At 42.5% G+C, this 15,013-nt stretch overlaps 1 protein-coding gene across 1 annotated transcript in view; it reads right to left on the bottom strand.

Moving 5' to 3' along the window:
- Positions 1 to 13,907, bottom strand: part of LOC141148599 (uncharacterized) — a 105,031-nt gene extending 91,124 nt beyond the window's left edge. Inside the window, exons 1-2 of the mRNA XM_073636198.1 lie at positions 13,592 to 13,907; positions 4,565 to 4,894 (exon numbers count right to left, since the gene is read on the bottom strand). Of these exons, the coding sequence (XP_073492299.1) occupies positions 4,565 to 4,894; positions 13,592 to 13,637 (376 nt within the window). The 5' untranslated portion in view covers positions 13,638 to 13,907. The remainder of the gene's footprint in view (positions 1 to 4,564; positions 4,895 to 13,591) is intronic.
- Positions 13,908 to 15,013: the final 1,106 nt, after the last annotated feature.

The raw sequence follows: 15,013 nt of genomic DNA, 5'->3' as shown, positions 1-15,013 counted from the left end.
CAGTGCTAATCACAGGCAGTGAGACATTTCCCGATCTGTGGCTGCAGAGACTCATAGACTGTGATTAGCGCTGTGCAGTGTCAGCTTCCTGGTGGGCTCAGGCAGGTGGAGTTGCGAGCATGCCTAAACCCAACCTGAGGCCTGAACAGAGCCTATTTATGCTTCTCCACCCTTTCACTATGCTGATCCACCCCTCCTCCACTGTAACTTACACACCTCTGCAATGATTCTACGGGCATTCTTACACAAAGTTTACCTGTGGCCAGTGCATTTTCTACTTCCTACTGCCTGTGTATGTGCATTAGGAGTCCTGTAGACTTCATGGGACAGGAGATTGCTCTGTCTCCTGGCAGCATATAGGTCTATGGACCCGGACCCAGCATTATTGACAGAGCTGCTGATGTCCTTTAACCTCCACCAATCCCCATGCATACCAGTAATCAGCTTCTGGCACAGGAAGCTTCCCATCGCTAATAATTTTCTTTGCCGCTATCTTCAGTAGATGTGACATGTAGGAGCAACAAATAAGTTATTTGTGGTGGGAGACTTCACATTATGGGAGCTGATGCCTATATCTCCAATGATTGCTGCAGGCTAGAGCAAATACTAGGTCTACTCTGGCAGTAGTGTAGAGTCTTTGGGATAAGCCAAAATGAAACCAAAAGCTTGCACTTGTTCAATAGCAGAAGAAAAAGTGATTAACACTGTGTCCCTGCTAGGCATGCATGATAGCATTGTGTAGACCAGCACCATCCAAAACAGCCATAGTCAGTGGAAAGCACATCCAGGGTGGTTCCTGCAGTAGGTGAATCTGAGTTGGAATGAGACATGGCCTTCTAATCTCTGGCCTGATCACCCCACATCACCTCTCTGATCCCCTGGCTTCTGCTGTGACTTACACAAGCACTGCAATCTTCATCCTGACAGCTCATATCACTGACCCCCCTCCTGATCTGATGTGCTGCTGGCCAACCACATCTGGGCATACAGCTAATAACTCCTCAACGAAGCACCACTCAACTCTGCACCTACAACCACCCCCTCAACACCACTGCACACGCACTCCCGTTTTCAGGACCATAACTGAAACCTCCCCACTTTCATGCAGTGCTACAAAAGCAAAACTGACTTACTTAGAACCATGTACTGCATACTAGTACTACTGGGGAAGTGAAGCTTAATCCGTTACTTCCACACTACTAGTATGTGGTACTTGAGTCAGTGAGTGCTTTCTTTTATCAGAGCCCAGGCATTCTGTCTTCTGACAGGTTTTTTCTATGTGATTATAGTTAGGGGAGCAGCTGAAAAGTGTTTTTAGTAAAAATATGCTTGCATGCACATATTGAAGATCTGCAACTTGGTTCTTGACACCTGAAAGTGCAGTTCATATCTATCAATGGGTAACGGTTTTATTTGGATTAAATTTGAAAAGAGTGATTAAGCAGGAATTTTGACTTACCTATTAATTCCTTAGCTTGGAGTACAGCACAGGACGACAGGACTTGTATTCAAAGACCTTGGGTTATATGCGGGCTACATTCAGGTGGTTGGCCACTGGCAAAATACTTGTAAGGCCACCCCCCTATGCATTCTGTGAGCCTCCAGTTTTTTTGCAAACCATAAAGAGTGATTACAAAAGGCAGAGGGAAGGTGCCTGCGTCCTGTACCACATTCCAAGATAAGTAATTTACCAGTATATTCAAATTCCTATTATCTTAAGTACAGGACACAGGGCTCATATTTACAGTACACACTATGGGATGTCCCAAATCAATAAACTAGGGTTAGGGAACCCAGTAAAACACTCTGATGACAGCCTGAAACACCTTGCTGCTGAAGCTCACATTTGCTGAGACCTGAGCATCCCCTGATAGCCCTGAAAATACCCAAGCAATGCAAGGAAATTTCTATGGTGCATTTTGGAGCAAAAGGAAGGAAGAACAATATTCTCCTTTAGGTGGAAGAAGGAGCCCACCTTGAGCAGAAAAGAAAGTCTTGGTCTCAAGACTACCTTGTCCCTGTGTAATACAAGAAAAGACTGCCAGCTCATGCCTAGCAGACAAAATGGCCACCAGGAAGCAACCTTAAATCTGAGATCTCCCAAAGGGATATCTGTAAAAGGGAGAGAACAGAGAATACCAGGTTGAGATCCTAAGGTCGAATTGTTGGATTTGGGGGATTTATGTGAACAACTCTCTTGAAAAGTCTTGGTTAAAGATTCCAAAGTGAGATGTTTCTGGAAGAAAATGAATAAGGTAGAAACCTGACACCTAATGGTACCCAGGGCTAGCTGCTAGTCAAGACCAAATTGATGAAAGGCCAGAATACAAACAGCAGAGTATTCCCAGGGTCTCAACTGTCTGTCCCTGCTCCAGAAGAAATAAGCCGTCCTTGTGGGAAGTATGTATTTATGCTGTGAGTATGATAGGAAATATAGATTCAGAGATACCCCTATGCTTCAGGACCTGGGTTTCAGCAGCCATGCTGTTAAAGCCTTTAACTGAGTAGCATGGTGGAATAGGGGTCTTGCACCAGTAAGTGTGGTCTGTTTGGAAAAGGCCAAGGCTCACCCGCCAAGAGTCTTGAGTATGTCTGTGCACCTAGTTGTTCTGAGCCAATTCTGTGTGATGAGGATCACTAGAATTCCCTCTACTCTATCTTGCGTAGCAGTGGAGGGACAATCTTTATCAGAGGGAGGGCATAGATCAGTCTGAATGGAATTTAAGCAATCACAAAGGTCAGAGGCTCCTTGGGCCTAGCAACAAATCTGTTCGGTTTGGTGTTGAATCTGAAGGCCAGGATGTCCATATCTGGTTTTCCCTACCTTTAACAAATATTCTGGACTATCTGGGTGGGTAAACCATTCCCATGGGTCCAGGTGGTGGTGGCGGCTTAGGAAGTCCACCTGCCAATTGTCCAGGCCAGGAATGTAAAAAGCAGAAAGTGCTGGAATGCAAATTTCTGCCCAGGGGGGATACTCTGCCCCCCCCGCCAACATGATTATTGGTTGCTAGGACTGCCCTGCCTACACCTGACAGCAGCAGTGGCTGGGGGGGGGGGGGACCAGCAGAGGATCTACAGGGCAGCCAGGCAAGGGTTAAAGAGACCAGGCTCCTAAGTGGAGCAGCCACAGCCCACCGAATCTGGACCATGTTCCGCCATTTAATGCTTGCATTACAGCAAGCATATAGCACTAGTGACTCATAAAATATAGGGGTTGAAAATGCCTCTGCAGCTTCCACTACAAGATTTGCGTCCCCATCACTGTTCTCCATTTCTGCCTCAAAGAGGTTTGAAGGCTCGATCTCTGATTCATGAACAGAGTCGGGGAGAGGAAGTGTAGCGTTTTTTTTCCCTTGAAAGCGAAGGTTTATGAGTTCCAAAAGTTTTCTTAAGAATTCAGAAATATACTTTTTACAGATAGACCTATTGAATGCACCTGAGAGGAATCTAGAGTCAGTGGAGTTGAGCAGTATGATACTTAGACATTGCTGTGGAACAGCAGGCTGCTACCCAGAGTGGTCTTCGAAGGTCCTGTGGGCCTTCTGCGAAATGCATGTTAGTTTCAACTTTTTGTCCCTGCTCCCTTGTGATCCACCATTGCTATGTGAGGGATCCCCAGTGGGGAACTCGCAGAACAGGATGCAGTTGGAATGGGGTTTTGCATGCCTGGAATGCAGGAGCTGCGATAACCCATTTGCTGAACATGTTCCTATGACTGTCTCTTGGTAGCAGAAGGCATCAAGAAGTACGGCAAGCATACTTTGTGTGTTTTCAGCAGATATGGCGGGAGACATGTTGTGACTACCTCATCATCCAGACTAAGTATAGATGGAAGGAAAAAAGAAGTCAAATTAAGTAAAAATTACCTATTGTGCTGAAACATTAGAGACAATTACAACAGGGAGTATAACAGTTAAGTGGCTAACTCCCAATTCCTCCACCAATATATCTGAACTACGTACTAAGTGGTGTGGGTTCTCTATTAATAGCCAGGAACTGATCCAAAAATACAGGGAAACCCTGTTTTAACTTATCCACGTTGATGGGCCCAGTTGAAGCCCAGGCTTTGTCCCTCACAGTGGACATACCCCTGAATGGTTCTTTGTGTTCTAGGAACCATAGAAATGGACCATGGCCCTGGAACTGTATAGAACTTTGCATCTAACTAAACACATTGCACTTCATGCCAAGGTGAGCACCGACTCAGGATCCAGGGCCGAAGCAAACATAACAGGTATAGGTATACCACCAAGGAAGATTGATCCAAAAACTGCTAGATAACCCAATACAGTAAAATCTTGATAAGACTGTCAGAAGAAAAAAGAAAATAAAAATGTATCCAAAGGAGAAGAGTTCCATCGCCTAAGGACACTAACAAAAAACTGGAGTCTCACAGAGTGGGTGGGGTTATGTGAGTGTGCATTTGGGAGTGGCCCTAGCAAGTTTTTTTGCCAGTGTCCAATCACCTGAAGGTAGCCTGCATATAATCTGTGGTCTATGAATATGAGCCCTGTGTTTTGTACTATATGATTAAGATATACCGTATTTTTTAGTTCTGTACCTTGTATATACACTCTGATGTCCTTCTGCTTCCTCTGTGAGCTGTATAGTATGGAGCACCTATAGATTCCACCATCCTTTATATTAATGTTTGAAATAGACAGATTAGCAACTCCATCTTCTACCCGGTCTACATATGACATACGAGGATCTGTTGCAAACACTGTTGAATTTTTTACGCTTAATATTTCCTTGTCCTGAAAGTGCCAAAATATGTTTAGAATTTTAGGATCAATGGAGGAGTTTTTGACTGTGAATGTGCAGGGAATGTCCACGTCTGTTCCCATTCTGGCTCGACAGATCAAAGGAGCAATCACCTCAATAGTGCCACCTGTAGGAAATGAACAGATCATAATTATACAAAAGCAGGATGACATCTGTCACACATAGCCTGTGTTCTATTGAGAGTTAGAAAAGGTCAGTTTCTACCCGATACTTCACACATAGGAACAACATTTTGTTAAATGATAGGAATGACCGGAAAAACCGGTGCCTTTAAGCTGATCTCACTATGAACATGAAAGGGAAGGTGTAGCACAAGAAGCCAATCATGTGCATGCACATGTACTAACAAATATCATAGCATGCTGTACTGAGCTTTGTTTTTCTAGCAAGAGCATGTTTTTTTAACTCTAGCAGACAATGCAAATGTTATGGTACCTAGGGAAACAGGGGTTCCAGCACTGACTACTAAATGTGATATTCTGTATACAGGTAGAAATAGCTTTTGAAAAATAACTTTGCATAAAATGTCTATACATTATAGTTTGGGGACCTACTTGTATGTAGGAATGCTATTGTAGGGATGTGTTTCCTGACAGCTTTATTGTGTTTTGATTTACTTTTCTTGGAGAGCATTATACCCAGGGATGATTGTAGTGATATAGTAGTCAGTAGTGGGATGATGATTATTAATTAAATATTTCTTATAATGTCATTTCTGCAGCAACCCAGTTCTTCCAGAGAATGCATTTATTGAGTCCCAACACAGAACAAAAAGTTCACAAGATACTTGCAAAAGATTACAAAATCCAACAGAGTAAATATTACAATGAGTCCAGAGTGGTAACTATATTCAGGTGCGCTACTAATGTCACAAACAAGCGGACTGAGGGAACTCCCTCAGCCTGGATGTGTGTGTGAATTATACCTTTGAGCAATAATAGTAAATAACAAAAAAGTAACAACACAAATGTTGTATATTGCGCCTTCCAGTGAGGTAAAATGTGAATGGTTACAATGTAGCAAAAAAAGTCCACTGAAGGAATAGATAGTTGAAGGAAGGCAAGTTAAAGTCCTGCAACATAAATATATGTATATGCTTCCTGGGTGAATTAATCCTTTCTCTGTGAACCAGACTCTTGTAATAGAATGAGAAAAGTTGGCCGCTTACCAGATCTGTGGGACCCCTATCACGGGGGTCTTATGGGCTCATAAAGTATCCAGGAACTGCTGTTAAGATCCTCTTATTCAGTTATCCATCCACCCGGGATCCTCCACTGGCATCAAGGTAGCGGTGCAAAGAAATCCCATACACTGGAGCAGCTGATCAGATGGAAAAGCTGATCTGATCACACAGGCTCACTCCTTCACAGGCACTGTTAGTTCTATGCAGCTGGACTGACTTCAACAGTAACTCTCGCCATATGTGGATTAAAAAAAAACAGGAGAAACTCCATAGTGTAATAAGTAAAAACTTCTTTAATAAAACAAGAACATGGCCGGCATCAAAAATGTTAGCAGAAGATCAAAAATATGTAAAGTTTAGCGGCACTGCTGCATTCAAGCTAGTCAGCTGCTATGTGGTGACGTCAGGTTTCTTGGCTCCCCCTACGCTGCGTTTCCCAGTCGATGCCTCTTACGGAGAAACGCAGCGTAGGGGGAGCCAAGAAACCTGACGTCACCACATAGCAGCTGACTAGCTTGAATGCAGCAGTGCCACTAAACTTTCCGTATTTTTGATCTTCTGCTAACATTTTTGATGCCGGCCATGTTCTTGTTTTATTAAAGAAGTTTTTACCTATTACACTATGGAGTTTCTCCTGTTTTTTTAATCCACATATGGCGAGAGTTACTGTTGAAGTCAGCCTGGCTGCATAGAACTAACAGCGCCTGTGAAGGAGTGAGCCTGTGTGATCAGATCAGCTTTTCCATCTGATCAGCTGCTCCAGTGTATGGGATTTCTTTACACCGCTACCTTGATGCCAGTGGAGGATCCCAGGCGGATGGATGACTGAATAAGAGGATCTTATCAGCTGTTCCTGGATACTTTATGAGCCCATAAGACCCCCGTGATAGGGGTCCCATGGATCTGGTAAGCGGCCACCTTTTCTCATTCTATCACAAGAGTCTGGTTCACAGAGAAAGGATGGTTGGTCCAAAAGTGTCAATATTGTGTGGCCACCATTATTTTCCAGCACTGCCTTAACCCTCTTGGGCATGGAGTTCACCAGAGCTTCACAGGTTGCCACTGGAGTCCTCTTCCACTCCTCCATGATGACATCACAGAGCTGGTGGATGTTAGAGACCTTGGGCTCCTCCACCTTCCGTTTGAGGATGTCCCACCGATGCTCAATAGACAGGAGGACTGCATAATTGACAGAGCATTGGGCACAGGACTGCATAATACACAGAGCGTTGGGCACAGGACTGCATAATACACAGAGCGCTGGGCACAGGACTACATAATATACAGAGCGCTGGGCACAGGACTATATAATACACAGAGCGCTGGGCGAAGGACTATATAATACACAGAGCGCTGGGCACAAGACTACATAACACACAGAGTGCTGGGCACAAGACTACATATATAATTTAAAGGCTGCGCTGCTAGTGCAAACACATGATCATATTAACTGAAAACACCATGATTATAAATGAACACAAGTGAATAGTTTCATAACAAAAAAATCTGCACATAAATCGCATGCAAAAAAAAATCGCATGCACAACAAAAAAAATGAGTGGAACATTCAGTAAACAAAAACAATTAAATTGAGTCCATTTGGTCATAGATTGAAATGAACAGTAGATCTTGTGGGTGTAGAAAATGGTTGGATAGAGGGAGAAAGACACCCTTCATTCAAGTGATACAAAGATTATCTCCGTGGGGAGCGTGATGTTAAAATAGAGAGAAGATCCTCCACCTCAAGTAAGGTAAGCCCCTTACCAGATCCAAAGATCTCCTGTCACAGAGGTCATGCACACATGTGGCTGTGTCCCCCAGCCACTGGGTCTCTGTCAGTGCGCAGATCAAAAGCCACCTCTCCAGGGAATCAATCCAAACGTGATTTATCCGCTCACAGACCATGGATAAATAGGAAAGAAATACTCCATAGCGTAATACAGTTAAATTCCACTTTAATTAATAAAAGAAAAGCACTTACAATTTGTGCAGTAAAGATCGCTTATAAAAACATGTAGTGCCGGCCGGCTTCAGCTGCTGCCCGTTCCTTCCGGGTTCAGCGTGGTATGGTGGTGACGTCAGCACGCCGCTCCTCCCTACGCTGTTTTGACAAATCTGTCGTCTTCCTGGGGTACGGGCGGCATGCTGACACACCACCTATATGGGAACTCAAAGCAGAGGAACGCCCCCTTCTGTGATCAGGGCGTCCGAGGCCGCTGCCGCCATCTTTGTATAGGGCAAGCGGAAACTGTATGTTGTTAATTCACTGCCATGTATACCGTCACAACCCGGGCAAAAAGGGTTATAACAGAGCGAATGGGATTATACGCTCCATTGTTGCCAACAGCGCATAGACCACAAAAACAATGGATGTCAGAGGGATGCAGTAATTCAAATCGGAAAATACCGCATCTGATATTAAATGCATAATGAGCAAAAAATGAAAACAAAAAATACAAACTATTTATTAAATAAAAAACATCTATTTAAATGAAAAAATCTATTTAAATAAAAAAGGGGGACGGTGTGAGAAACCATCAGAGTGTTAGCATGTAAAAATGCCCAGGTGGCCTGATATTACCATTAATTGGGGCTATCAAGAATGGATATCAATACCATTCGGTATCAAAACACTATGCTATACATCATAATAGGAATCCTGCTAACACTCTATTTTTGGGGATAGATAGGTACAGTGCACACTGGAGGGGTGGATCCTTAGTCAGAGAATTATCTAGATTGGAAATGCATTTAATATCAGATGCGGTATTTTCCGATGGTGGTGACGTCAGCGGCGTGCTGACATCACCACCATACCACGCTGAACCCGGAAGGAACGGGCAGCAGCTGAAGCCGGCCGGCGCTACATGTTTTTATAAGCGATCTTTACTGCACAAATTGTAAGTGCTTTTCTTTTATTAATTAAAGTGGAGTTTAACTGTATTACGCTATGGAGTATTTCTTTCCTATTTATCCATGGTCTGTGAGCGGATAAATCACGTTTGGATTGATTCCCTGGAGAGGTGGCTTTTGATCTGCGCACTGACAGAGACCCAGTGGCTGGGGGACACAGCCACATGTGTGCATGATCTCTGTGACAGGAGATCTTTGGATCTGGTAAGGGGCTTACCTTACTTGAGGTGGAGGATCTTCTCTCTATTTTAACATCACGCTCCCCACGGAGATAATCTTTGTATCACTTGAATGAAGGGTGTCTTTCTCCCTCTATCCAACCATTTTCTACACCCACAAGATCTACAGTTCATTTCACATCCATAGCTCACCTCTGCATCCTTCTCTCACAGGTTATCTCTGCAGCCACCTCTTAGCCCTTCCCCCACAACAGCTACTGTAAACTCTCCATCTCTCAATGCAGCTGCATCAGCTCTGACCCCTGCTCCTCCACTGCCCCCACCTGTGTACAAACAGACCCCTGTTCCATCAGATATGGCGACCCGTCAGAATTGGTAATGGAAGTGACGTTCCATCGCCACCAACTTGCTACACCTCACACTCCTCCATAGTAATGATACACCGAGAAGGCGGCAAGCGGACATCTTGTTACACCCACCAGAGTTTTGCATTCCACAGTTATTTTTTACAGAAAATGGAGCAGGCATTCATTTCGGCCCTAGCACCCTGCCGGTGTGTTTGTTTCACACTAAGCAGATATGTGAGTCTTACAGGGATGACTATCTTATCCTCCCTGTATGTATATTCTTTCTTTTCCAATTTTTGTCCATGAATGGTTGATTTTGATACACTGTTATATTATAGTGATTTTTTATTATTGAGGACAATATTATTGTATATTCTATTCAAGCTTTTAACACGTAAATGATTTGGATACATGATTTGTTATATTTTGTGCCACTATTGCATGTATTGTCTGCTATGTACCTACTCAATCATGGCAAACAAACAAATACTTGTTCATGTTTTCACTTTGACTCCTTCGATTAGCTACAATATACACACCTCATTTAAAGTCCCGACCCTCTTTTTTTATGAACCTGATTAGGGATGGAGATGCATGTTATCATACGTCTCATTCAAAGTCCCAAAAACCTCCTCTATTGCAACATAATACACAGAGCGCTGGGCACATATTTACATAATACACAGAGCGCTGGGCACATATCTACATAATACACAGAGCGCTGGGCACATATTTACATAATACACAGAGCGCTGGGCACATATCTACATAATACACAGAGCGCTGGGCACATATTTACATAATACACAGAGCGCTGGGCACAGAACTGTATACACAGAGCGCTGGGCACATGACTGCATAATACACAGAGCGCTGGGCACATATCTACATAATACACAGAGCGCTGGGCACATATCTACATAATACACAGAGCGCTGGGCACATATTTACATAATACACAGAGCGCTGGGCACAGAACTGTATAACTCACAGAGCGCTGGGCACATGACTGCATAATACACAGAGCGCTGGGCACAGAACTGTATAATACACAGAGCGCTGGGCATAGGCCTACATAATATACAGGAGGGTGGTAGGCATAGAGTGCAGGGTTCTGAGGTTTGCTATGCACAGAGGACACTTTTGCACCTACATCCATAGCTCACCTCTGCATCCTTCTCTCACGGGTTATCTCTGCAGCCATTTCTTAGCCCTTCCCCCACAACAGCTACTGTAAACTCTCCATCTCTCTATGCAGCTGCATCAGCTCTGACCCCTGCTCCTCCACTGCCCTCACCTGTGTAAAAACAGACCCCTGTTCCGTCAGATATGGCGACCCATCAGATTTGGTAACGGAAGTGACGTCCTGTCGCCGCCATCTTGCTACACCCCGCACTCCTCCATAGTATGATACACCGAGAAGGGGGCAAGCGGACATCATGTTACATCCACCGGAGTTTTGCATTCCACAGTTATTTTTAACACCGACGGGTGCGGTAAGCTTGGAGATGTCCGGGGGGGTGGGGGTCAAAATTCGCCCGGCTTAGTGGGAACCGGACATTTTCAATCTGTATGTAGCCCTCTGTGTTCTACAGAAGCTGGTCATTCGAAATCAGAAAAATTTGCCCCTTTAAAAAAGCTTATAAACATAAGCGCGCATAAATGCGGTTTCAGCTGTTACCTGCGGTTACATGAAGTTACAAGCATTTCTGACTGCAATTTTTCTGCTTTAAAAAAAATGCCTGTAACCTTGAAGCTTAATGTACATGGGACGTTTTTACAATCTCTCCTGAACGATTTAACTTGACGTTGACGGTGTAGTAACCGTCGTTTAACCACTTGCCGACCGCTGCACGCCGATATACAGTGGAACCTTGGATTACGAGCATAATCCGTTACAGGAGAATTCTCGTAATCCAAAGCACTCGCATATCAAAGCGAGTTTTCCCATAGAAGTCAATGGAAACGAAAATAATCTTTTCTGCATTGACTTCAATGGCATGCAATACCGTATGTGGCCAGAGGTGGGGGGGCGCCGGAGAGCCTCGGAAACACTCGGGGACAGTTTGGCTGACCTTGGAAACACCCGGGAACGGAGTATTTAACCCCTTCCCTGCCAGTGTCATTTATAGAGTAATCAGTGCATTTTTATAGCACTGATTGCTGTATAAATGACAATGGTCCCAAAATAGCGTAAAAAATGTCCAATGTGTCTGCCATAATATCACAGTCACAATAAAAATCGTGATAAAAATTAATTAAAAAAATCCCATAATTCTATCCCCTATTTTGTGGGCGCTATAACTTTTGAGCAAACCAATCAATATACGCTTATTGCGATTTTTTTTTTTTTTACTAAAAATATGTAGAAGAATACATATCAGCCTAAACTGAGGAAAAAACTTTTTTTTAATATATTTTTGGGGGATATTTATTATAGCAAAAAGTAAAAAATATTGCTTTTTTTCAAAATTGTCGCTCTTTTTTTGTTTATAGCGCAAAAATTAAAAACCGCGGAGGTGATCAAATACCACCTATTTGTGGAAAAAAAAAGATGTCAATTTTGTTTGGGTACAGCATCACACGACCGCGCAATTGTCAGTTAAAGCGACGCAGTGCCGAATCGCAAAAAGTGCTCTGGTCAGGAAGGGGGTAAATTCTTCCGGGGCTGAAGTGGTTAAAATGTCAGTTTTTCCATGATTACATGCCACGTTTAGCAGCGTTTTGCCGCCTTTGTGTTTAGAAGCGTTTAAAAAAAAAAAAATATATATATATATATATATATATATATATATATATATATATATATATATATATATATATATATATATATTCTTTTCCAAATAGCCAAAAATGAAAAACGCCTGTAAACGAAATGCGGCTAAACGTGATTTCACTGCGATTTATCGCGTTTAGACTCATTTAGCCATACTTAGACGCGCTTGACATTTGAAATGCCTGTAAACTCAGCTTCTGAACGCATTTTTTTGCGTTCTAGAAAATGCCTCTAAACTCAACTGCCTAGAAACGACTATAAACGACCCTGTGCACATGGACAGATAAGATAACATAGAGGAGAGTTCAGGGGCAGTTGAAAAAAAACGCCCAACTTTTTGTAGTTGCTGACCTTTAATAAACACAAAACGGAGTGAAGTTATATGCACTTTGGCAGAAGCAGTGGAAACCCCTCTTGTTAACAATAAGGGTTGATGCACATAGACATCTGCAAGCATTTTTTAAGCCTAGTGAAAATCGAGTGTAATATATCAGTCAGCAAATAAAGCCTCATCATGCACACGGGCAGAAAAAAACTCCACTTTTATTTTTGTGCCTCTGAATGCAGTTTAATTTTGGCATGCGCATTGTGGCATTTAGATTTGTATTTTAGAACACCTTTCGCAGCATAAAAAAAAATCCCCCAAGCCTGCATTCAGAGAGAAATTTACTGGCACAATTTACACACACACATTCATAAACACATGCATACATTTATTCCAGTTGCTAAAATAAACAGGAAAACGCCCAGCAAAATGGGTTTCCGCTCATACATTCCTATACACCATACTCCTGTAAACATGCATCAAAACCAACATTTTTCTGCTTGATTTTTCTGGCAGGTACATCCATGTGCATGAAACCTTAACAATCACAATATATTTTATAAATCAGCAAAATTGTATCACCTATCCCTATACTATGTAGCATTGTGTGTTGTCCAGAAGCAGTGTTTATTTATTTAGCACAGTATTTATGTCACATATTATTGTTGTGTTATATCAGCAGCATTTCCCCTTCATAACCATTCTGAATAGGAGGGGAGCCTCCCACCTAAGCTGCTTTCCCACTCCTACAGAAAATGGCTGCAACTGATTTTATATTTAAAGGGAACACAGAACGGGTGACTAATTCTTGGCTTGTATTGAAGAGTACAATGCACAGCATTAGGAAATAAAATACAATAATAAAAAAATAATATAATACAAATATAACTGTTCACTTTAGGAAAGCATTGTGTGCAGTCAGTTCAGCTGCAGAGCAGGGACAATAGACAGAACCCTCCATCCATCCATCCATTACTACTAACGGTGTGCCCAGAAATTGGGATTCCCACAAGCTGCATCCTCCCCCTAATTGTTCCCTGAGGTCTCTACAAGTCAGGAAAAATATTTTTGAAAATGTACCTGTTTTTTGCAAGTATAGAAGCAGCAGAAAACGAATGAGAAACATGTTTCCTCTTCAAGATAGTAATCCGATCAAACCGTCTTTCACTTTCACATATGGAAGTATAATGACGCTCTCCTTCACAAGAATAACTTGGGAGGAAAACAAGTGTTTTGTGTGCTGCAATACACTGACCCTGAATTGTGAAGAAGTTCTAGAGCCCCACGTTACAAGGTATTTTTTTGACATACCACCATTTCTAATATCCTCATTGCAAGACCTTTTCTCAGCTACTATGTACTGTGTGTGAACAGTTAAGCAAGGATTTGTCTGTCGGAGAAGTTTATAGTGGAATATTTGGTCTTTCCTTTAGAATTGTACAGTTGCTCAGTCAGTGGACATTTTGAGATTATATTGTTGCTTAACCACCCTTACATGGTCTGGTAAGGATTCACTTATAATCCAAAATTTTTCTATAAGCTCATGTTGTAAAGAGCTGCGCAAACTGTTAGCGCTATATAAGTCCTGTATAATAATAATAATAAGCTACCACTGTAATTCAACTATAGTTCACCATATCTGGATGAGTTTGGAACATTTGGACCAGCCTTTCTCAACCTTTTTACCTCAAAGGAACCCCTAAAATAAAGTTTACATCTTAGGGGAAACCCAAGTCATCTGGAGTTAGTGGAAAAAATGCTTCCCCTTTCACTGGTGGTCATTGGAAAGAATGCTCCTTACAGTGGTGGACATTCAGTGGGAAGAATGCTCCTTACATTGATGGTCAGTGATAAGAATGCACCTTACATCGGTGATCAGTGGGAAGAATGCTCCTTACATTGATGGTCAGTGGGAAGAATGTTCCTTACAATGGTGAACAGTGGGAAGAATGCTCCTTACATTGATGGTCAGTGGGAAGAATGTTCCTTACATTGGTGGTCAGTGGGAAGAATGCTCCTTACATTGATGGTCAGTGGGAAGAATGCCTCCTGCTTTGTTGGTCATTTGGGAAGAATGCCTCTAACATTGGTGGCCATTGGGAAAAATGCCTCTTACATTAGTGGTCATTTGGGAAGAATGCCCCTTACATTATTGGTCATTGGGACACGTGGCACCCTTATTATGGAGGTCAGAGTGCCACCCTTTCATGTAGCTGAAAATATCACTGCTATAATGCCACTGGCTCTGCCCTGGAACTATACAGACACCATCAGATGGGAATTCAATTAGCCACAGTTGAAAAAACCTCTAGCAACCTCTGGAGGAACACTGGTTGAAAATAGCTGATCTGGACTATACATTGATCAATATACAATAGGTCTTCTGTAGCACTCTTGGATGGGTGTTCTGTACATAAAATGTATTATTTGATTGATTTTTAATATGTTTATAATCCATGTGTGGCTGGGGTAATTTAACCATTGTTTTAACCCTTTCACACC

Source organism: Aquarana catesbeiana, linkage group LG06, assembly GCF_042186555.1.
Source record: "Aquarana catesbeiana isolate 2022-GZ linkage group LG06, ASM4218655v1, whole genome shotgun sequence".
Lineage (NCBI taxonomy): Eukaryota > Metazoa > Chordata > Amphibia > Anura > Ranidae > Aquarana > Aquarana catesbeiana.
This window is presented reverse-complemented; position numbering and strand designations above follow the sequence as displayed.